The following is a 21,558-nucleotide window of genomic DNA, read 5'->3' on the forward strand; positions in this document are numbered from 1 at the left end:
TAATATAGATTAGTTTTTTGTTTTAGAGATGAATGTAAATACTTCATTTCATTTATTAAAAAGTTTTATAAGAGGTATGATTGATATTTATTTATATTTACAATGAAAATGATAAGATAATCATGTGATAAGAAAGTTAACATATTAGAAATTGAAAATTAATTCAAAAAAAAGCACCACATGGAAAGAATTTTCATCCAACTCTCAAGATGAGAGCAGTACATTTGAATCAATATGGTACATCACTGTCGAATTTGGAGTTGGTCAACTCACTCAATGTTCCTCTACCAGAGAGCTCTCAGGTGTTGATCAAAGTGAATGCATCTAGCTTGAATCCACTGGACAATGAAATGAGAAAAGGATATGCAAAGAGTATTGTCTCGATGTCACAGTCGGAGCTACCGTTGGTACTGGGTCGCGATTGTGCCGGTGAGATCATTCAGGTGGGATCGGATGTTTGGGATTATCGAGTCGGTGACCGAGTGTGGGCAGCGAATGCACCGTTCTCCAACGGTACACACGCAGACTACGTTGTGATGAATGAAAGTGAGATAGCAAAGAAGCCGAGAAACCTGTCGGATATCGAAGCGGCATCAGTCCCATTTGCAGCATTGACTGCATGGAATGCAATTTTCTCGACTGCCAAAGTTGGAAGTGGCATGCGAATACTGGTGAATGGCGCCAGCGGTGGTGTTGGATTCTTTGCTGTCAATCTGCTGAAGAATCATTTGAATTGCGTGGTTGGAGCGACCAGTTCCAGTGGTAGTTTCGAAAAGCTAAAGAATGGCGGTGCCGATCTCCTGTTTGATTACAACGTGGACAACAGCGAGAGTCCAGAGTGGAAGGGGCAATTCGATTTGGTGCTCAACTGTGTCGATAAAGGCGAGGAAGTACAGCGTCGATGTATCAAAGCACTAAAGAGAGGTGGTCAGTATATATCGTTCAATTCCGATCTTGTCAGGACCAGTGACTCTGAGGGTGTTCTACTCGGACTACCCAAAGCAATGCTGGACAATAGAAAACGATCGGAGCAGATACACGAACAACAAGGAATCAGATTCGATACATCGTTGTTTGTACCATCGAGCAAAGCACTCTCTTCCATCACCAGACTATTCGAATCTAAACAGCTAGTGACCAACATTGGCAAAGTATTCTCACTTACCGATATCAAAGATGCATACCAATATTTTGAAGATGGAAAATCAAATGGAAAGATAGTGTTTGACCATTCCAAATAATAATAATAATAATAATAAATTTGAATAAATTTGTAATCATATCACTAAATTTCTTCTTTTATTAAACATTTTTCATTAAATTTAATAACATTAAATTTAGTTGATAGATTGATCTATTTTTAGTTTTAAAAGTGAAAAAAAAAAAATAATTCTATACCTTTATAAATATTACATCCACTATCCTTTTTAGCCAATCTATGATTACATGTGATTGTTTATATGTTTGTTTTACTTTTTAGTTGAGCAATAGAACTAATTCTGTTATTGAACTCTCACCGGTCGTACTATTCCAACTCTAATCAATAAAAGAATTTGAATCATCTCACCTTTAAGTCTTTGTTTATTATCATCATGGAATCATTGTGATCAATCACAATTGGAGGTGAGAATGGAGAGTGATTGTATTGAGATGAGAGATAGAATTGGAGGGATGGTTTGGATGAGGAATATATACATTGTCTTTATTGGATTGTTGTTTGTTCTCGGGTTGACCAGGTACGATAGAGGAAGAGATCGGAATCTTGGATGCGATCAGGGTTGCTTGGAATACATCTGACGGGAGTGGGTCTGGACGTGTGGTGGTAGGAACGATATCAGGAAACAAAGTGGAAGCTGATGGGATTGAATCATTATCATTATTACTTTCGAGATCATTCATTGTAAGATCATTTGTTGTGGTTGTTGTATCAGTAGGTGCTGCTGTACTACTGGTTGTTGTGGTTGTTGTTGTTGTTGATTGATCGATTGGATCTGACATTTCTTATTCAAATAAAAATTAATAATAATATAAAATAATGTTTTTAATAATATCTTTATATAATTTAAATTTAATTCTAATTTTATCTTTTGTTTCTTTTTTTTATCTTTTCTAATCGTAATCGATTTTATGAATTGGATCATACTCAATGAATCTTTAACGTCGCGTTAAACTCAATATATTCATTATTGAGAAGCTTGACGGCTGAGTGTTGAATACTTAATTCAGAAACAACAGATTCTAATTTAATTATTATTTCGATCTGTTGTTTTGAACTATTACTTATTTAGTTGATTTAATTAATTTAATTAATTATAATTGACTATTAACATATGTTGGCTGGTGTATATTATTGATGTTGATTGATGGGTGCCGGTATTGCCTTGGTGGCTACCTTATTGTCCTTAGACGGACAACAATTGTTGTTGGAGACTACTGAATCAAAGTGCTCTGCGAGAGTTGGATGCTTCATCAAGGGAGATTTTCGTTGGCAATTTGTTGGCTGGAATGCAGGTCTACAGCGTAGAATGGAGGAATAATGACACCTGGTGGCAAAGGTGGTGCTCCATTGAACAGTTCAACAGTTGGTATCTGGAGTTGATAAAGTGGAAGACCAAGTGCATTACAAGGATTTTGAAGGTTGAGTGGATTGGCTGGATTGGCTACAGGTGGAGGAGGCCCAACTGGAGGCATGACACCTTCATAGCCTTGAGGAGCAGCATATCCAGGTGGAGATATGGGAGGCAAGTGTCTTTGGATTGTATTGGTGACATCCAAATGTGTCGTTCCACAAGAGATGATCCTGACAGGATTTGCTGCTGCACCATTCTGATAGTACAAAACAAGCATCGCAAAGTCTCCATTGTTTCTGGGATAGATCTTGACACCAATAACGATCCTGATTGTGCTTGGTATTGCAGCCACCGCAGGGACACCAGGAGCAGGAAGCACAGCAGCAACACGATCCATGAAATAGTCGAGGCACTTTTGATGTAACACTGGAAGTGATTGAGACTTGGCTGTTTCGATGACCAATGTTGGGTAAGGTTTTCCATGTCCATCTGTCGAATGATTGTTGGGGACATTGGGTCGAAGAGGTCGCAAAGATTGGTCTGGCTCAGCATTTGCATGTCCTGGTTGGATCAATGTCGCACCTCCTACGGTGTGCAACAAATGTTGGTTTGGGAATGTTTGAAACTGTAAAGTATTATGATTGATGGGTCCAAGTTCAACTCCTCCATCGGGAACATATCCTACCTGGATATAGATGAGGATGTTAGTAATATATTTCCTGTAATACAATTGAAGTCATACTTGTCGCAAAAAAATCTATTTTATTGGACCAACCTCTGATCCTTTTGACTACCTCAAGCACTTCCTGTTGAGACTGATTTGTTGGTGAGAGCGCAAGAGAGTCGATATATTGTTCAGACACATTATGATACATTTAATAAATAATGTTCCTTATAGAAGTAAAAAACAAATAAATAAATAATAGAAAAGACAATAATATTATTAAAAAAGATATTATAATTTTTATTTAAATTTTATTCTTTTAACAATTTGTTTTTTTAAAAGACACAACATTTTTATTTAAAAAACAAATCTTTTTTCAGTTACCATTTTTAATGAATTTCAATTCAACAACCGATTTGTTAGTTAAATCGATATATAAATAATGAATACAAATAAATTTAGAAATTACTATGAAGATGTTCATGGTGTAATTAAAGATAAGAAAGATGATTATGCTGAAAGAGGTGTGAGAGATCGGCCATATAGTGGTGGTAGAGGTAGAGGTGGTTTCGATAGAAACTATAGAGGAAATAGAGATACCTATAGTAATAGTAATAGAGATAGAGATAGAGATAGAGGTGATAGGAATAGTGGTGGTAGACACTATCATAACAACAGAGATAATAATACTAGCAATAATAATAGATCGATATCAAAGAGTTATCAAGGTTTTAAGAATACTATGCTGTCAAGGCATCATGGTAGTGGTGGTGGTGGTGGAAATAGAGGTTATGATGGTGGTGGAAAACATAAAGTAATAACTTCATTCGTAAATATCTATAGAAAACACTAGTTCATCATGATGTAGATCATACAATTAATAATGTTAATAATCATATTGAATCGATACATCTGTATTGTATATATATTAATAGCACGATGATAGAACACCAAGTAGTTTCAATAAGCGTAGTAGTAACAACAGTTCCTATAGACAAAGACAAGACATTGGAATCGATCAGAATCTACAATGGAATCATGATAGATTTGTAAGTTTAATGAGAAAGAGAGAGAAAGAGAATGAGAGAGAAGAGATAGTAGCGATATAATCTTGAACTCAATAACTTATCGAATCAAAAATTATCATTTTAGATTCCGAATGATAAAGATGAAGATCATGATAATTTAGATAGTAAAGATTTTTCAGATGAAGAGGAAATTGATAATTATCACAAAGATGAAGAAGATGATGATGAATCAGATAACAACCGAGATCGTCATCGTAATAGATCAAGTGACATGGACACTGGTGATGAAGATAATCTAGAAGAAGGAGAGCAAAGAGATTAGATCAAAATAAACTTAAACTTTGGGTTCAATCAATATAAATATATTAAAGTGTTATACATTTATTAATAGTTAATTGTAAGTTTTCAATTTTAATAATTTTTTTGTGTTTTTGGATAAACTTTGAATTGAATAGATAAGTTATGTAATAAAAGTTAATAATATTTATTAAAGATCGGACAAATAAATATGGATGTTCTATAGCAATTGATCTTTGGATAATTGTTTCAAATTTTGTTCTTGACTGCATCACCAGTGGTTAAAAGTGACAAAGCATTATTCATTTGTTTGATAAATAATTTTGAATATTAATTAATTTGTCATAGAAATGACAAATAAAATTATTAAGATGAAGGTATTTAATTTTCATACCTTTTCAAAACAATATTGCAGAGTATGTATGTATTAATAATTATAAATAATTGGAATAAATAAAAAATAATTTAAAAATTTATAATTACCTTTAAGATGTGTTAGATGAAGATTATATTTTCAACAAAATTTTAGAAAATAAAAAAAATAAATTTTCAACTTTAATTAAATATTTTACTTTTTCTCGTCTCACCTGCAGATTTGAATGCAACTTGTGTGAATGTTTCTCAATTGCATCTGAGTATAAATATTGAATTTATTATATTATAATAATAATAACTAATATTTTGTATATTTCTAAAGTGTTTAGATATAGAACATCCATATTTATTTATCCGTTCTTTAAATTATTAACTTTTATTGACATAACTAACTAAAAATAAATGATTATTGATTTGGAAAAAAAAATAATAAATGTTAATAATCGATTATTAATGCAAAACATTTATATTACTATCAATTTTCAATCACGTGATATACAAAAAAATAAAAAAATAATCTAAAATTCAAATATATACACCCTTCAAAGGGTGGATATTTATATTTAAGATAATATAGATGATATACCACACTAGTTAATCACAGGTTTCGATCAGTCTACTTTGAAAGAACATATAACACTTGAATATTCAAACTTTAAGTTTCTTTGTATTCTATTTCTTTTACTCCAGAGATTTCTATTTTTAAATAACATTTGTTTAAATTTATGATAATTAATTTTTTTAAAGTTTGATTTTACATTTGATTCAAATACATAATATTTGTAAATTAATACAAATTCTCCATTTATTGATATTAACTCTATGTAGATAATTATGACAAAGTAATTTTATGTTGTTTTTTTGGTTAACAAAAATTTTTATTAATATTAATTTATGATAAAAAAAAGTGTGTTTTGGTGTGTATGTTGTGTATGTTGATATAAATTGGTGATCAATGAGCAATCGAGTAATCTAACCAATTGAAAGAATATAGAAAAATCAAAAAAAAAACTAGATTCTTTTTCACATTTAAAGGACTGCCAATAAGATTAAGAGTAGACCAACAAAGGCAGTTGGAATGAGTTGTGAGGCAGCACCAGTGGTACCGGTAGTGGCGGTGGTTGAACTGTTGGCAGTTGATGGAGTACCGGTGGCAGAGGTGGCCGATGCCGATGAGGTTGGTGAAGAGGTGGTGTTTCCAGTTGGGCTGCCAGAGGCACCGGTGGTGGCGTTGTTGGTTGGTCCACGGACGGTCAAAAGGGCTCTACCGTATTCGACGGTTTGCTCAGAGTAGGTGACGTAAATGGTTCCATTACCAAGGTTCGATGAACCCAAGACGTCAGAGACGATCTTGGCATTGGCTTCGGTGGTGTTGAGTGAACCGACACAGGTGAGACCGGCAGCGCTAGTAGTGAAGGTGGCACATGGGAGATCGATGTTATCGGTTTGACCGAGTCCGTGGAAAGTGAAGGCATATGTACCGGAAGCAGGAACAGTTTGGTTGTGTACAACTATAATGGTGTAATTGAGTCCAAATGGTGGATTGTAATTGGTAATATCGAGATTGGCAGTTCCAACATTTTGATTTGCAGTGGCACCAGCAGTGGAGTTGGTCATAGTACCAATATAATTTGTTACAGTTGGAGATTGTGCATTAACTATAAAATTGTAAAAAAAAAATAAAAAAATAAAAACAATGTTAATAGGTTTTATTTACAAAATTGTGACAATTCCAACCTCCATATTTTTAGAAAGTATTAGAATTCTTTTGGAAATATTAATATTTATAATTACCAATAGCTAATGATAATAAAATGACTAATAAAAATCTCATTTTTCTATAATTTTCTTGTGTATATATATATGAATAGATAAATAATAATTCTAAAATTGTAGTTGGTTGGTTTGTTGTATAATATTTAAATATATAAAAATGTAGAAATGTTATATGTTCTTGATTATTTATTTATTCTGAATTGATGAACTGAAGTGAATGAATTATTTCAGAATAGCATTTATATACATCGGTGTACCAACTTCATTTAGTCTTCAAAAGAAAATAAAAAAAAATATTAAATAATTTAATTTGAATGTTTGTTTGTTGGCGGTAAGGTAGTGTGTGTAACAATCATTTAATTTTATAAACACATCATTTCATTTATCCATTTTCTTTGTTGTTGCAGGTGCATATATTGTAGCGTTTTTTTGAAATTAAATTATAGAGAGAACAGAAGTAAGTAAGTGCTTTACTGTATACTAACACCAAATACTTATTAGCACCATCACCACCTGTAAATTTATTGTTAAAAACACAGCAATAACAATAAAGAAACTCATGTGCTGTGCTTTGCAATGCAATAACATTCCATTCTATGATGATTTCCATATTTATATTAAAACATTTGAAAATATAGTAAAAAGGCGAGAGATCATGACACAAGTTCATTCACACACCTTACAATCAACAACAACATTCTTCTTCATATAGATTTCAATGAGTGGAGTGGGCGTGTGTGATGTTACTGCTTCATTATAAGTTTAGCTCTCAGAGTGAGTGAAACAAATAATAAATTATAAATGGATCAAAACAGGTAAAGAATAAACATATTTTGTATGAAAATACATACCACACACCACTGTGCTACAACAAATAAATTACCCACCACATTTTAACAATCTATCAGTAGTGAACTTGTTGTATAAAAAAAGTGTGGGTTCACGACAAAGAAATTAAAAATATAATATTATTTTTTTTTAAATATAAATAACAAACACCATCTTAACTGATTAGATTAAGTTGTAAAAATATATTGGTGTTCATATGCCATTATCATATTAATTCTGTGTGTTCCTACCACTACTACTAACCAACACACACACACAATGACCACACCACTACAGGGTGGGTGAATTAATAAAAAATAAAAAATAAAACACATCAACAAGACAATATGATCATCATGTTATTTTATTTTATTGTTCAAGTTTAATGCAATGCTGGGTGCAGTAACAAAAGTGCTAAAAATTATATAACTTTGTAATATATTTTTAAATAAAACATGCAAGACCAAATAAAAATAGTTTATATTTTTAATCTTGATTGAATCACAACACAATTTTTAGTAGTAGTGTGGAAAAATGATCATATATTCATTTCCTTTTTTGTAACAATGTAGAGAATTATAAATATTATCTAACTAGCAGATGGAGTTTAATTAATTGGTGTTTGCAATTGGTTAGATGATGATTAGAGTGTCTTTTGTTTTTAAAATAAAGGTTTTCATCGATCACCCAATCATTGTAATTATTATAATGTGATCATGCTATATCCCGATTAATCAACAAAAGTCAAACAAACGAACAACTCTATTTTGACTTTGGTGAAGAGGGAATAATATTAAGATTTTACTTTGTTGATACTTGTCTCTTCTTCCTATTATTTTAGTCTCTCTAGTTGATCAGTTATTCGTTTATATATTATAATAGAAAGTAAGATGTTGTCAAGGATGTGCATCTTTTGCATTAATAGTTAAATGCTTATAGGTGTGATTTATTGGTTAAAAAACGAGGATTATATTGTCTTTCTATCGCTATCACAATATTTACTTTACTTTTTGAGAATAATTTTTTAAATAAGAAAAAGAAATTAAGAAAATAATATAACTTATTTTCTTTTATTATCTCCAATAATTTATAAATCACTCAAAATAATAAAGATCTTGAGAATTTTTTTTTTCAGATATTTCGATCAAACAATGATATCAATTCTCAGATTTGCCAAAATTCATGACCAGGATAGGCGTTTTTACACAATCATGACAAATTAATTTGACCATTTGAGCCAAGTGATTTTTTAAAATAATGTACTTAATAAGCAAGTTGGTCGGAACCATCAACATTAAGTTTTATTTCTTTTACTAAAGAATAATAATAATTTTAATTTTATCTGTCTTTTAAATCTATATCTGACACACAAAGAAACATATCAATGTCACAAGACAAGAAACAAATTACATTTTTTAAGAGCTTCTTAATCGGAGGTACTGCTAGTTGTATCGCAACAACAATTGAAGCTCCATTTATAAATGCCAAGTATTGGGTCAAACTTCCTGTATATGAACTGAGCAAGAGTTACTCTGAAGTTTTGGTCAGTGTCATAAAGAACCATGGTATCTTGATTTTCTGGTAACTATTTAATATGCACCTAGAAAGACAATCATTTACTAAAATGGATTAAATTAACATTTTCCAAACTATAATTATTTTTATTCTTTTTTTAGGAGAGGTAATGTTAAAAATATTATTAGAAAATTACCGTCCCAATCATTGAGCTTTTCCTTCAATGAAGAATATAAGAGATTATTTGTTGGGTGGTTGTTCTCCGAAACAAGAATCAGTAAAGTTTTTCATTGGTAGCTTGATGGCTGGTGGTGCTGCTGGTGTGACATCCAGGTTCTTTGTATATCCTTTAAACAAAGCTCGTTTACGATTGGCTCTTGATTCTTATAACTATTCTACGGGCAAGCGTCAATTCACAGGTCTTGGCAATTGTATCACTACCATCTATAAGAATGAAGGTCTGAGTGCATTCTACCGTGGTTTCGGTCTGTCTGCCACAAGTACCTTAGTATACAGTGCCGCTTTCTTTGGTGGTTACGATTCAGCCAAAGGATTGCTCCTCAGCGATCCAAAGAATGCTAACTTATTACAGAGCTGGGCAATAGCACAGGTTGTCACTACTGTTGCTGGTGTCGCATCTCACCCATTCGATATGGTTATGACTCGTTTGCATAGGGATTCTTCTAATAACGATAAACTCTACTCTGGTGTTGTTGATTGCTATAAAAAGATTATTAAAAGTGAGGGTGCATATACATTGTTCAGAGGTGCTTTCACCAATTCCATTAGAAATTCGGGAGCTGCGCTTGCTTTGGTATTTTACGATCAGATTAAACGTGTTTGTATTTTTGATATGATAAAATTGAAAAGTGTTGTAAAAATCACATAATAACACACCTTTTATTATTCATACTCATAGATGCTAGGTTTCGAAACAGCTGTTGGTAATACACTATAGATAGACAACTAAAGAATGAGTGACCTTTAATATTAATGTAAAGGTGTCGAAATATAAAATAAACAAAAAGAATGCTTTATCTAAGTAAGATATGGCCATTCTCAAACTACACTACAAGAAGAAATATTCTATAAATGTGAGCAAGCCAAAGAATTTTATTTATTTATTCAACAAGACAACAAATTAATAATAGAAGCCTTAGATAGTATAAACTATGAACTTTCAATTTATATAAAGAAATTTCTTTTTATTTACTACGTATGATCTTTCTCAGTTAAGATGCTTGTGATTACTAACTCAGTCCTAATCCTCTTTATTGAAAATTACTTCTTCAATGTTTACTACAGTGTGTTACGAGCCGAAGTACTCTTTTATCACGATTAATTACAACATGTTGTAATTTTGATTGGTTGATAATGTCTTCAAATTTGTTTGAACCACACTATAACCAAAACAATGTAGAATTTTAACTTGACTTTAGATAGAGTTTATTTAATTTGTGTTTACGGTTGTTTTTTGATTAGAGTCTTTTGTTTTATAAAATAAAGGTTTTTGTCAATCACCAAATCATTTTAATTATTATAATGTGCATGCTATATCCCGATTAATCAAAAAAAGTCAAACAAACAACTCTAATTAGACTTGGTGGATATTCAGTTTCGTCTTTGTATATTATTTTAGTCTTGGTTAATAAGTATAATAGGTAAAAGTAAACGAGGAGTATTTGTCTTTTTACTTTCGCCTTTACTTTCCGACTTCTTTAGTATACCGAGATATAATCTTTTCATTTTCATTTTCATTTTCATTTTCATTTTCTTTTATTATTCGATTGGAGATCTTTATTCCAATAAGTTATAAATCACTCAAAATAATAAAGATCTTGAGATGTTTGATTTTTTTTAAGATATTTCAATCAAACAATGATCATCAATTAATTAATTCTCAGATTTGCCAAAATTCATGACCAGGATAGGCGTTTTTTAAACAATTATGACAAATTAATTTGATCATTTGAGACCAAGTTATTTTTAAAATAATGTACTTAATAAGCAAGTTGGTCGTTTATTTCAAATTTTTTTATTTAGTAAAGAATAACAGTTTGTTAATAATAATAATAATAATAATAGATAAGTTGTTGTCAAAAATCACTTATCACTTATTATTCTTCAACAAAAACAATTTTTTTTGTCTTTTAAATTTATATTTAACTCACAAACAACATATCAATGTCACAAGACAAGAAACAAATTACATTCTTTCAGAGCTCCTTAATCGGAGGTACTGCTGGTTGTATAGCAAAAACCATTGCAGCTCCATTTGAAAATGCCAGGAATTGGGTCAAACTTCCTTTGAATCATAACAAGAGTTTCTCGGAATACTTAATCAGAGTGATAAAGGACGAAGGTGTATTGATTTTTTGGTAACTATTTAAATATGCCTCCTGATAGTATTATTAATATGGACAATGTTAACAGACTAATACGGTTTTCGAAAACCAATCTTATTTTTATTCATTCTTTTTTTTTAGGAAAGGTAATCTTAGAAGTGTTATTAAATACTTTCCTTTGCAATCGTTGAACTTTTCCTTCAATGAAGAATATAAGAGATTGTTTGTTGGTGGTTGTTCCCCGAAACAAGAGCCAGTAAAGTTTTTCATTGGTAGTTTGATGGCTGGTGGTGCTGCTGGTGCGACATCGATGCTCTTTGTATATCCAATGGAATATGCCCGTTTTTCGTTGGCTGTTGATACCTATACTGTAATCCCGAGTAAATTCAAAGGTCTTGGCAATTGTATCTCTTACATCTACAAGAATGAAGGTGTGCGTGCATTCTACCGTGGTTTTGGTCTGTCTGCCACAAGTGGCTTTGTATACCGCGCCACCTTCTTTGGTGGTTACGATTCAGCGAAAGAACTGCTCCTCAGCGATCCAAAGAATGCTAACATCTTACAGAGCTGGGCAATAGCACAGGTTGTCACTACTGTTGCTGGTATCGCATCTTATCCATTCGATATGGTTCGTAGACGTATGCAAATGCAATCTTATCGTAAAGATAATCGTTACACTGGCGCTGTTGATTGCTACAAAAAGATCGTTAAAAACGAAGGTGCATCTACATTGTTCAGAGGTGCTTTCACCAATTCCATTAGAAATTCAGGTGCTGCGCTTGCCTTGGTATTTTACGATCAGTTTAAACATGTTTGTATTTTTGAAAAATAATGAAACCATATTATAGAAAAAACAACATAATAACACACTCTCATTTCACTATTCACATTCACACAGATGCTAGGTTTCGAAACAGCTGTTGGTAATACACTGTAAATAGACAATAATAAAGAATGAGTTGTCGAAACACAATTAATTGGCATTCATAGGAATGCTTTATCTAAGTAAGATATGGCCATTCTCAAACTGCGACAAAAAAGAAGAAATATTCTTAATTTATTTACAAACAACAATTTATCTTTCATAAATTTTATTTTTATAAAATAAATATCTGTTCCAAATCCTAATAATCTAAGTAATAGAATTATATAACATCATCAATCAGTTGAGCATACAACAATGATAAATATACATATAATATTATATGATCTCCAAAAAATTAATTGAATAGTTTTTTTTTTTTTTTTTTTTGAAAATCAGTATTTTAATTTAACTTTACTTTTTTTTTATTATGTTTATTTATTAAATTGATAAATTGTTGTTACATTGTTGTTATATTTTAGATGTCATCTAAATCAAAAGATAAAGATGGTGTTGTAAAGACACCATCGAAATCAGATAAAGATATAAAGAAAGAAAAAAAAGAGAAAGAGAAAGAAGATAAGGAGAGAGAGAGAAAAGAGCGAAAGGAAAAAGAGAAACAAGAGAGACGCGCTGTCAAAGAGGCAAGAGCAAAAGCAAAGTCTGACAAGAAAGCCAGTAAGAAAGCGGGTCGTGATCGATCCGGTAGTGATGTCAGTGTAGACGATTACACGAGTGATACGGACACCGATCAATCATCAGATTTAACATCATCGTTAGGATCATCGAGAAACAATAACAACGGTGATTTAGATTCTCTTCTTGGAACAAGTGGTGGCGGTAACAATAACAATAGCAACAATTCACAAAGAGAAACAGTCAACAGTACAAACAGTGGAATTGGATTGCTATCGAATAGCAACAAGAAGAATGAGGAGCAAAAGGAGAGAGAGCGCAGTGACAAGGCAAAGGAGATGTACGACGGTGTCGACTTGTTCACGTCGGAGAACTTCTTGATTGCGTTGGCCGATACCGATCATCTCGGTCCCGCTATCAAATCGATGTTCGAATCGAACAAGGAGAAGGAGGTGATCGATAGTCTCAATGAGTACATTCAATCAAAGGACAAGGATATCGAGAAGATCTGCGGTGACAACCACGAAGGATTCATCAATTCGGTTACGACGTTTCTCGGCTTGAAGGAAGACAATCTAACGTTGAAGCAATCGATCATTCATCTGAATTACGAACTGCAGGAACTAGGCACAAAGTACACCAACAAGGCCGACGAGATGCTTGCACACAAACGAACCAAAGACAACATACGCGGTACCAAAGAGATCATCAACAACTGTCAGTATGCCATACAGCTCGGAATGAAAGTAGAAGAGTTTGTAAAGAACAAACGATACTTCCTGGCAATCAAGAATATGGATCAATTACACAATGTCTATCTTAAACGTTTATCAGATTTTCAATTTGCAAGAAATATGGGTAACTATCTATACATACATAAATACACTATTAACAACATTATTAACATTGATAAATTTCAATTATTATAATAATAGATTCAAATATACCAGTTATAAAAGAGAAAATAAAGAAATTGGTAAAAGATGAATTCAATAGTTGGATGGTTGAGATCAAAGAGAAATCAGCGAAAATAGGTAGATTCGGAATGATTCAGTCGGCAAAGAGATTGGAAAAGGAACGAGAGATCAATCCACTAAAGATTAAAACAATGTTTGGTGAGAATGAAGAGGTTTGGGATAGAATATTAGATATTCCTTACAATGTAAATACTAGTGCAATAGGATCACTCTCCTCCACTCAAACACCTCTATCACCTTCATTCGTAAGTGTAACCGATACATCAAAAGAAGATATCTCTCAAAGTAAGTAGTTGTTGTTTTGTTAAACAAGTTTGTTAACAAAATTGTATATGATGTATATTAACATATGTTATACTTTTGATAATAATAGAGTCACCATTTGATGAAGTAGATATAAATTTCCATCCTTTATATCAATGTTTGTTTATTTATTCTAGTTTGGGATTGTTGGAGGAATTCCAAGCCTATTATACACAGAATCGTTTGTTGCAATTCCAGATGGTTGTTCAGCCAAAGGAGTATGGTCAGGTGTGGGAGTCGTTCCTTCAGCAGATTGCCGGCTATTTCATGGTGGAGAGCAAGGTGATGGGATCGACACATCCACATCTCTCAAAGACAACCATCAACGAATGTTGGAATATGGCGCTGGTAAAGATCACCTCGGTACTCCAAGAGTTGTTTACGCACTGCCACGACACACACTCACTCATCTCCTTCAAGAAGTTCGTTCTGGTGTTCACCAACACCCTCTCGTTCTACTCGTATCACGTGCAACCACTGCTCTACCTGCTCGACACCATGAAGGAGCGTTACTGCCAATTCGCGATTCGCGAAGGTGTCGAGCTGTTCACACGCATTCTCGAGTCAGAGTCGAGTGTCAATCTCTACGTGGAGACCGTCGCTGACTTTAAGAGTCTGATACTTGCCAATAATCTCGCAAACAACAACAGCGGTGAGAGCGGTGAGTTAAACGATGACCAAGCGATTACAAACCAACTGCCAAAGTCATTCCCATTCTCAAAGATGGTACCGCAGTTCTACACACTCTTGAAGAAGTTCATTGCAGAGTTCTACGAGTTCACCGACCAGCTGAGTGAGAACGAAGATTTCATCATTCGATCGACCGACACCTTGATAAGAAAGATCAACGAAGTACTCTATAACTTCTTGACAATGTCCAGTGCAGTTCCACAAGTAATACAAATCGTTGTGAATCTCGATCATCTGCTGGTGGCATGTCAGTTCTTCAAAGAGTATCTCAATTCGTTGGTACTTGGTGACTCTAAATCCAACGACCAATCGCTAAGTTCCTCCAATAAGGTCAGTCTATCTTCATCGAATCAACTATACACCACCAAAGGTCTTGGTGAGAAACTTATCATCAAACTCTGTGAGAGAAAGATTGAAGATCTAATGTCATCGTCTGCCAACATAAATTGGTCACCAATAGCATCTGACGATCGTCCAAGAGATTATATAGAAGGTAAAATAACTAAATCAACTAACTTTACTATAATTATTATACAACTTTATACTGATATTCATAATTTGTTTTAAAATTATTATTATTATTATTATTATTATTAGATGTAATAACATTTTTAGAATTTAATTTACCATTTGTACAACCATTATCACATCAATTAAGAGAAGAATTTATAACAAAAGCATTTAGAAAGATTTCAGAAACATTATCTGTATGTATAATTATCTTTTATAATATATATTAGTTTGATATATATATAAATATATTAATATTTGTTATTATTGTTGTTTCGTTTGAAATAGATTATGATACATAGTGATCAATTAAAGAAATTCAATTTATGTGGTGTTAAATGTTTTAATGCAGATCTAAAGAGAATAGAGGACTTTGCAAAGATAAAGGCAGATGAGAAAGATAGAACAACTACAACCAGTAGAAATCTGGTTGGATACTTCTTTGAACTCAGACAAACCGTTAATTTGTTGCTCTCTGAGAATCCAGAGGACTTTGCAGATTCAAAGATCAGATCATACAACTATAATCTATTGACAAACATACCGGATTTGATCATTCTCTTCCAAAAGTATAAAGAAGAATCAAAAGGTTTCTCTCAACCAAAGGAACAGAAAGATAGAAACAACAAAATCGCAAATGCAATTCGAAAGTTTAGAGAGATGGTATAATATTATAATAATAAAAAAAATAAATATATATTTTATTTAAAAAATATTGTTCAAATAATTTAAAAAAAGTAAATTCGTTGTTTGGTAAAATAAAAATTTTTAGTAATATAATTTTATTGAGATTGAAATAAAAAAGTTGCATAAGTCATTGGATTAGTGACATTCGTCAATATTTCAAATGATACAAAATCGATTATCTTGAGATAAAGAGTTCCTAATCTTGACCTTCATCTTGTTGAAGAATGATTGCAAATACCAATGTATAACATGCACTTGCAATCTCTGTATTTGGGATGTTGATAACATCTCTGAGTGTGTTTGTTTGAAGGTCTAGTTGTGTGAGGTATATTGGTGATGGGTTGATATTACCCCAGTTTACAACTCCGAGATATTGCATCGATTCAAAAGCAAAGAAAGGTAACTCTGGTTCATTTGTTTCAATATTCAATTTGAATTGATATTTGTTCTCTGTGAATGGATTGTTTGATAAATAGAATCTTTGAATCTGAACTATATTTTCAATATATAATGTATAAGCTGTATAAATAATCTATAATGGGATCAAAATAGATTTGAACTGCTGAATATTGTACAAATGAACTTGGTTCTATAAATTAATAAAGTTTTGTTCTATTTTAAATTGAAATTAATTTAAAATCATGATATTGATAAAGATATAAAAAATAATAGATACATACGTTGAATAATAATCATTGAAATCAACAGAAAAAATTGAAACATTAACACCAATAAAATCCAGTCCAAAAAAGTAAACTGAATTTCTTTTTGATCCCACCTAACATTAAGTCCAAGATCTGTATAATACTCGAGATATCCAGATGGATGAGTTTCTTTCAAAACTAAACTATTTTCTTTTGAGTTGTAAATTACAATATTATAGTTTTCGGGAATTGTTCCATTCGATGTGAAAAGATAATCCTCATCACCTGAATACCCCATTGTTGAAGTCTTTATGGGATTGTTTGGAATCTGAGATGTCTCTAAAATTGAACCATTATTCAATGCGAATCTTGTGTAAACATTGGAATTGCTTAAATAATTCAAAGATGTTGGTGGTTCTCTAAATAATGATCATTCAAAAATAAATTAATTGATTTGTAAATTAAATATTTGAAAAAATAATATAAACACAAATCACCAAATCAAAGAATATTGATAAATCAAGTAATAATCCAAATATATTTGTTAAAAATCATTTTTAACTTTTAAAAAAATGAAATGTATGGGTTAATAAACTCTTTCTTTATTAGATTTGAAGTGAAAACAACAATGAAGTTTCGACAAGCTGGAATTTTTTCAATTGCCCAATACTAAAAAAAATAAATAAAAAATTAAAAAAAAGAACTGTTTGAGGCTCTTTGAATCAAAAATCAACCGTTTTTGATTGGTTTGGGAGTTAATGGGGGTGTAAATTTACAACTAAAACCACATAAAGTAAAAAATTTTTGTAAATATCTGAGAGGACCACCATTAAGAATTTCAAAATTGCATAATTTAACTTCCATAATTTTCAATTTTCATCATATATATAATAAAATAAAGTTTTCTTAATTTTAACAAAAATTACATTTAGCTAAAAGATATATATTAAAAAGAATAGAAATTAGATATGAGTAATCATAAAAGAAATCTAGTAAACAAGAAACAATACGAAGAAGTATTTGCACCTTATGACGAATCAGACCAAGATTCAGATGAATCCTATGAAGATTCAGATGAGTCATATGAAGATTCAGATGAATCATATGAAGACCAAGTGGATGAAGTCTCTCAAAAAATTAATAAAATAAAAATTGGAAATCCTACTTATTATACTCCCAATAGTATGTTTGTTATATAATTTAATTTCTAAAAAATTGTAATTTAGTAAAATTAACAATCTTTTATATTTACAGAGACAATTACAAATTGGTATGACTCTAAGAATAAACCAACCAACATTCATGAGCTCATCAGAGAATATCTAAAAGATAATATCAGCAATGGAGTCGAACATTTCAATGTGATTTTAATTCGAACATCCAATACAGATAAAAATGGTGCAACAAACAAAAGGATCCAAAAGTTCCTCAGACAATTCGGATTTGTTTCTACTTCATCTTTTTCAACTGGTACATCTTTCATTGCACCTTCTACTAGGGATTTTCCAAAAGCAATGCCCGATGAAATGAAAAAAATTTCAGATGAGTTTCATTCTGATATTTCGTACTTCTTCTTAAGATCTGCATTTTTACTTGACTGTGGATTTATCGAACCTAAAAATTAGACTTACCAGAAATCAATCAAATAAAAAATAAATTTTGAATCTTATAAACAAGTTAAAACGGGTTTATATTAATATCTATTTTTCTTATCATTCAGTTTTGTTTTTTAATGTACACAATTTCCAATCTTTAAACAACTTTCTCTTTCTAATTCTTCTTATTTTCTTTTTCTTTTCATATATCTAATATCAAATTATTGGTAAGATTTTTTATTGGTTTTAAAAAATAATGATCTATCTTATCCAACCAGGCTTTTGTTTGATAAACTTATCAAACAGTTTTTATATTACTATAGTGAAAATCATGATGTTCACATTACATGAAATATTAATTTGAAAATTAAAATTCTTGATTTATATAGAGTATAAAATTCAATATATTATTTGTATAAATAAATTTTTATTTGTTTGTATAAAAAAATAATTTTCACACATCTCGGCATTAATCTACCTTGTTGAAAATTTTGTGTGTTGTTTTTTTTTGTTGCTTTTAAGTGATGCAATGTGATATGAAACGGAATCGATTAGATGTTAAAATTGAAAATCATATGAAATTATTAAATATATTCGTATATCTCCTAAAATGTGGATGGGGTATATTTTTATCTTGTTGATAAATAATATTACTTTCGAAAGTGTCGGCATTATCATCTTTGTTTTAAAGAAAATTCAAAGTTCATCTAGTCATCTAGGAGGTTGGTCGTTCTCTATAAATACTTAAGATTTTCAATGTATTCTACCAACAACAAATAAATAAAAAAAAAATTTTAAAGTTAAACAATGAAACTTTTAATATTTGTATTCTTTTTATCTTTTTCTTTTATATTGGTATCATCTGGTAGATACCACAACTATATATTCCCATCCGTATGTATTATTAAATTTACACTAAATAAATATAAATTAATGTTGTTATTGTTTTTTCTTCATTAAAAAAAAGGAATCAGAACAATATGTTAGTCATATAGAAAAGATGTTTCAACAAAAGAATCAACACCCACTGAAACAATTCCAATCTAAATTGGTAGAGCTTATCCAGATGATTGAACCTATGGTCGCATCGATGGGATCCGTTGGAAATGCCATGGGTGATGGTGCAGGACACGATTGGGTAAACGAACAATACTGGCGAAACTTTCAGGATGTCGTTAATAGAGCACCACCAAGATCGGCCGGTGGATATGTCTACGATACAAAAGCAACTCCAGATCCCAACGTTTTGAGTCAACCATGGAATAACCGTCCATCGCCATTCTCAATCAACACCTGGGAAGAGGTTCATTCTGCCGGTCAGATGTTGTCACCATGGTTCTTCCGTGAAGGCTCCTTGTTGGATCCACGTTTAGCTCCACAACCGAAACCAGCCGCCAATCACGGTGAAGTTGCCAACGATTTTACATGGCAACACTCAGAGGGTGGCGACGACAACACAGTAATGAACCAAGCTCCAACAACTGCAACTTCAACATCATGATTCAAACCAATAATCTAATTTAATTGAAAACCTTTTGTTCTAATATGTTAAAAAAAAACAAAAAATAAAACAAACATAGATTTATTTACAAATAAGTGTGTGTGTGTGTGAATTTAATTGATTGATCGATTTGGCATGTGTGTGTTGTTTATTTGTTTTTAACAAATGATCAGTTTTTTTTTGACAGCAGAGCTCTTGTTTTTTTTTAATTTTTAATTTTTAATTTAATTTATTTTATTTTTTAAGTTTATTTTTAAAAAGTTTAAAAGTTTATTTATATTTATATTTATTTTAGTTTAGTTTAGTTATACATGTTGAATCGATTCTATTAGATATATATTAATTTATATATCTATTTAGAAAAGAGTAAAAAGTTTATATTATATATTTATGAAATCAAGAGTATTTATAGGTGTAGTTGTTCTGTTGTTACAACTGATAGATTCAATAAATGGTCAAGAATTCAATCAATCGAATATCTATACATTGCCTTCGTCGGCAGAGTTGAAACGATTGCTCAGAGAAGATGTAAAGCGAATGTTCTATCATGGTTACGATAGTTATATGAAATACAGTTTTCCAATGGATGAATTGAAACCACTTTCATGTAAAGGTTCCGATACATTTGGAAAGTAAGTTGCAAAAAGAGAAGAAGTAGAAAAGAAGAAAAAAAAACAAATGAAAGAAAGAAACGGAATTAGTAATGTATTTATTAATTTGTTTTATTAAGATATGCTTTAACATATATAGATAGTTTAGATGCGTTGTTGGTTATGAACAATTTGACAGAGTTTGAAAAAGGTGTACAATGGACTATCGATAATATCAGTTTTGCAAAGGATATCAATGTTTCGGTGTTTGAGACGAACATTCGTGTGTTGGGTGGATTGCTGTCCGCTCATATGTGGGCAGAGAAACTGCTGCCGGCTTACAAAGGCGGACTGTTGCCGCTGGCAGCGGATCTAGGCGATCGTTTGTTGCTGGCGTTCGATTCACCCACCGGCATTCCATACGGTGCCATCAACTTGGAGCGTGGTGTTCTCAAGGGAGAGACAACCGTTACTTGTACGGCGGGTGGCGGTACTTTTGCGCTGGAATTCGGTATACTCAGTCGACTCACCAACAATCCAAAGTATGCGGTCGCTGCGAAACGCGCGGCAAAAGCACTCTGGAAATACCGGTCAGAGTTGGATCTGCTCGGGAATCACATCGATATTGCAACGGGCGAGTGGACAATCAAGGAGTCGGGCATCGGTACTGGTATCGATTCGTTCTTTGAGTACATGTTGAAAGCTGCCATCTATTTCGACGACGAGGAGTACATGCAGATGTTTTTGGATTCGTACAAAGCGATTTTGAAATACATTCGAAAGGATCCCTGGTACATAGAGGTTCACATGAGCAAAGCGATCATCATTTGGCCAATCTACAATTCGTTGCAGTCGTTTTGGCCGGGTCTACAGACGATGGTTGGCGAGTTGGAAGAAGGATTCTCCACCATCAAAGCATTCCACTCGGTTTGGCGAAGATTTGGATTCATTCCCGAAGGTTACAATCTAATGTCTGGAAATGTACAGCCAGGTCAGCGTTCGTACCCACTGCGTCCAGAACTAGCGGAATCGCTCTACTACATGTATCAAACAACCAAAGATCCCGTCTACATAAAAATGGCAAGAGATTTAGTTTGGTCACTTTCCAACTTGACAAGATGTGTAAGTTTTCATTAATTTACAATCATGAAAAAACACATATTAA

General features: G+C 32.0%; 12 protein-coding genes across 12 annotated transcripts; 8 read left to right on the forward strand and 4 right to left on the reverse strand.

Annotated features, from left to right (window-relative positions):
- Positions 1 to 350: 350 nt before the first annotated feature.
- PPL_03395 (zinc-containing alcohol dehydrogenase) lies at positions 351 to 1,241 on the forward strand (the record flags this gene model as incomplete). Its single annotated transcript, XM_020574360.1, has 1 exon — positions 351 to 1,241. One exon carries the CDS (start codon positions 351 to 353, stop codon positions 1,239 to 1,241), a length of 891 nt encoding a protein of 296 aa, XP_020436432.1.
- A 235-nt stretch (positions 1,242 to 1,476) lies between these two features.
- Positions 1,477 to 1,998, reverse strand: PPL_03396 (uncharacterized protein; the record flags this gene model as incomplete). The annotated part of the gene is made up of 2 exons (XM_020574361.1): positions 1,477 to 1,536; positions 1,696 to 1,998. 2 exons carry the CDS (start codon positions 1,996 to 1,998, stop codon positions 1,477 to 1,479), a joined length of 363 nt encoding a protein of 120 aa, XP_020436433.1.
- A 471-nt stretch (positions 1,999 to 2,469) lies between these two features.
- On the reverse strand, positions 2,470 to 3,621 carry PPL_03397 (uncharacterized protein; the record flags this gene model as incomplete). Its single annotated transcript, XM_020574362.1, has 2 exons — positions 2,470 to 3,255; positions 3,619 to 3,621. 2 exons carry the CDS (start codon positions 3,619 to 3,621, stop codon positions 2,470 to 2,472), a joined length of 789 nt encoding a protein of 262 aa, XP_020436434.1.
- A 55-nt stretch (positions 3,622 to 3,676) lies between these two features.
- Positions 3,677 to 4,584, forward strand: PPL_03398 (uncharacterized protein; the record flags this gene model as incomplete). Its single annotated transcript, XM_020574363.1, has 3 exons — positions 3,677 to 4,063; positions 4,170 to 4,283; positions 4,387 to 4,584. The coding sequence occupies 3 exons, from the start codon at positions 3,677 to 3,679 to the stop codon at positions 4,582 to 4,584; spliced, it is 699 nt and encodes a 232-aa protein (XP_020436435.1).
- A 1,379-nt stretch (positions 4,585 to 5,963) lies between these two features.
- On the reverse strand, positions 5,964 to 7,320 carry PPL_03399 (uncharacterized protein; the record flags this gene model as incomplete). The annotated part of the gene is made up of 4 exons (XM_020574364.1): positions 5,964 to 6,592; positions 6,729 to 6,772; positions 6,958 to 6,981; positions 7,205 to 7,320. The coding sequence occupies 4 exons, from the start codon at positions 7,318 to 7,320 to the stop codon at positions 5,964 to 5,966; spliced, it is 813 nt and encodes a 270-aa protein (XP_020436436.1).
- A 1,602-nt stretch (positions 7,321 to 8,922) lies between these two features.
- On the forward strand, positions 8,923 to 11,106 carry PPL_03400 (ADP/ATP translocase; the record flags this gene model as incomplete). Its single annotated transcript, XM_020574365.1, has 5 exons — positions 8,923 to 9,103; positions 9,413 to 9,895; positions 10,097 to 10,216; positions 10,630 to 10,714; positions 11,097 to 11,106. 5 exons carry the CDS (start codon positions 8,923 to 8,925, stop codon positions 11,104 to 11,106), a joined length of 879 nt encoding a protein of 292 aa, XP_020436437.1.
- Positions 11,107 to 11,237: 131 nt separating this feature from the next.
- On the forward strand, positions 11,238 to 14,781 carry exoc6 (exocyst complex subunit 6; the record flags this gene model as incomplete). Its single annotated transcript, XM_020574366.1, has 6 exons — positions 11,238 to 11,431; positions 11,540 to 12,185; positions 12,743 to 13,754; positions 13,832 to 14,158; positions 14,247 to 14,294; positions 14,375 to 14,781. The coding sequence occupies 6 exons, from the start codon at positions 11,238 to 11,240 to the stop codon at positions 14,779 to 14,781; spliced, it is 2,634 nt and encodes an 877-aa protein (XP_020436438.1).
- A 118-nt stretch (positions 14,782 to 14,899) lies between these two features.
- On the forward strand, positions 14,900 to 16,045 carry PPL_03402 (exocyst complex subunit; the record flags this gene model as incomplete). The annotated part of the gene is made up of 3 exons (XM_020574367.1): positions 14,900 to 15,359; positions 15,464 to 15,573; positions 15,665 to 16,045. The coding sequence occupies 3 exons, from the start codon at positions 14,900 to 14,902 to the stop codon at positions 16,043 to 16,045; spliced, it is 951 nt and encodes a 316-aa protein (XP_020436439.1).
- Positions 16,046 to 16,259: 214 nt separating this feature from the next.
- Positions 16,260 to 17,537, reverse strand: PPL_03403 (uncharacterized protein; the record flags this gene model as incomplete). The annotated part of the gene is made up of 4 exons (XM_020574368.1): positions 16,260 to 16,595; positions 16,847 to 17,126; positions 17,303 to 17,376; positions 17,484 to 17,537. The coding sequence occupies 4 exons, from the start codon at positions 17,535 to 17,537 to the stop codon at positions 16,260 to 16,262; spliced, it is 744 nt and encodes a 247-aa protein (XP_020436440.1).
- Positions 17,538 to 17,675: 138 nt separating this feature from the next.
- Positions 17,676 to 18,653, forward strand: PPL_03404 (uncharacterized protein; the record flags this gene model as incomplete). Its single annotated transcript, XM_020574369.1, has 3 exons — positions 17,676 to 17,889; positions 17,962 to 18,271; positions 18,626 to 18,653. 3 exons carry the CDS (start codon positions 17,676 to 17,678, stop codon positions 18,651 to 18,653), a joined length of 552 nt encoding a protein of 183 aa, XP_020436441.1.
- Positions 18,654 to 19,109: 456 nt separating this feature from the next.
- Positions 19,110 to 19,803, forward strand: PPL_03405 (uncharacterized protein; the record flags this gene model as incomplete). Its single annotated transcript, XM_020574370.1, has 2 exons — positions 19,110 to 19,196; positions 19,270 to 19,803. The coding sequence occupies 2 exons, from the start codon at positions 19,110 to 19,112 to the stop codon at positions 19,801 to 19,803; spliced, it is 621 nt and encodes a 206-aa protein (XP_020436442.1).
- Positions 19,804 to 20,193: 390 nt separating this feature from the next.
- PPL_03406 (glycoside hydrolase family 47 protein) lies at positions 20,194 to 21,530 on the forward strand (the record flags this gene model as incomplete). The annotated part of the gene is made up of 2 exons (XM_020574371.1): positions 20,194 to 20,435; positions 20,534 to 21,530. 2 exons carry the CDS (start codon positions 20,194 to 20,196, stop codon positions 21,528 to 21,530), a joined length of 1,239 nt encoding a protein of 412 aa, XP_020436443.1.
- Between the last annotated feature and the right edge of the window lie 28 nt (positions 21,531 to 21,558).

Source organism: Heterostelium album, assembly GCF_000004825.1.
Source record: "Heterostelium album PN500 unplaced genomic scaffold PPL_scaffold3, whole genome shotgun sequence".
Classification (NCBI taxonomy): Eukaryota; Evosea; class Eumycetozoa; order Acytosteliales; family Acytosteliaceae; genus Heterostelium; species Heterostelium album.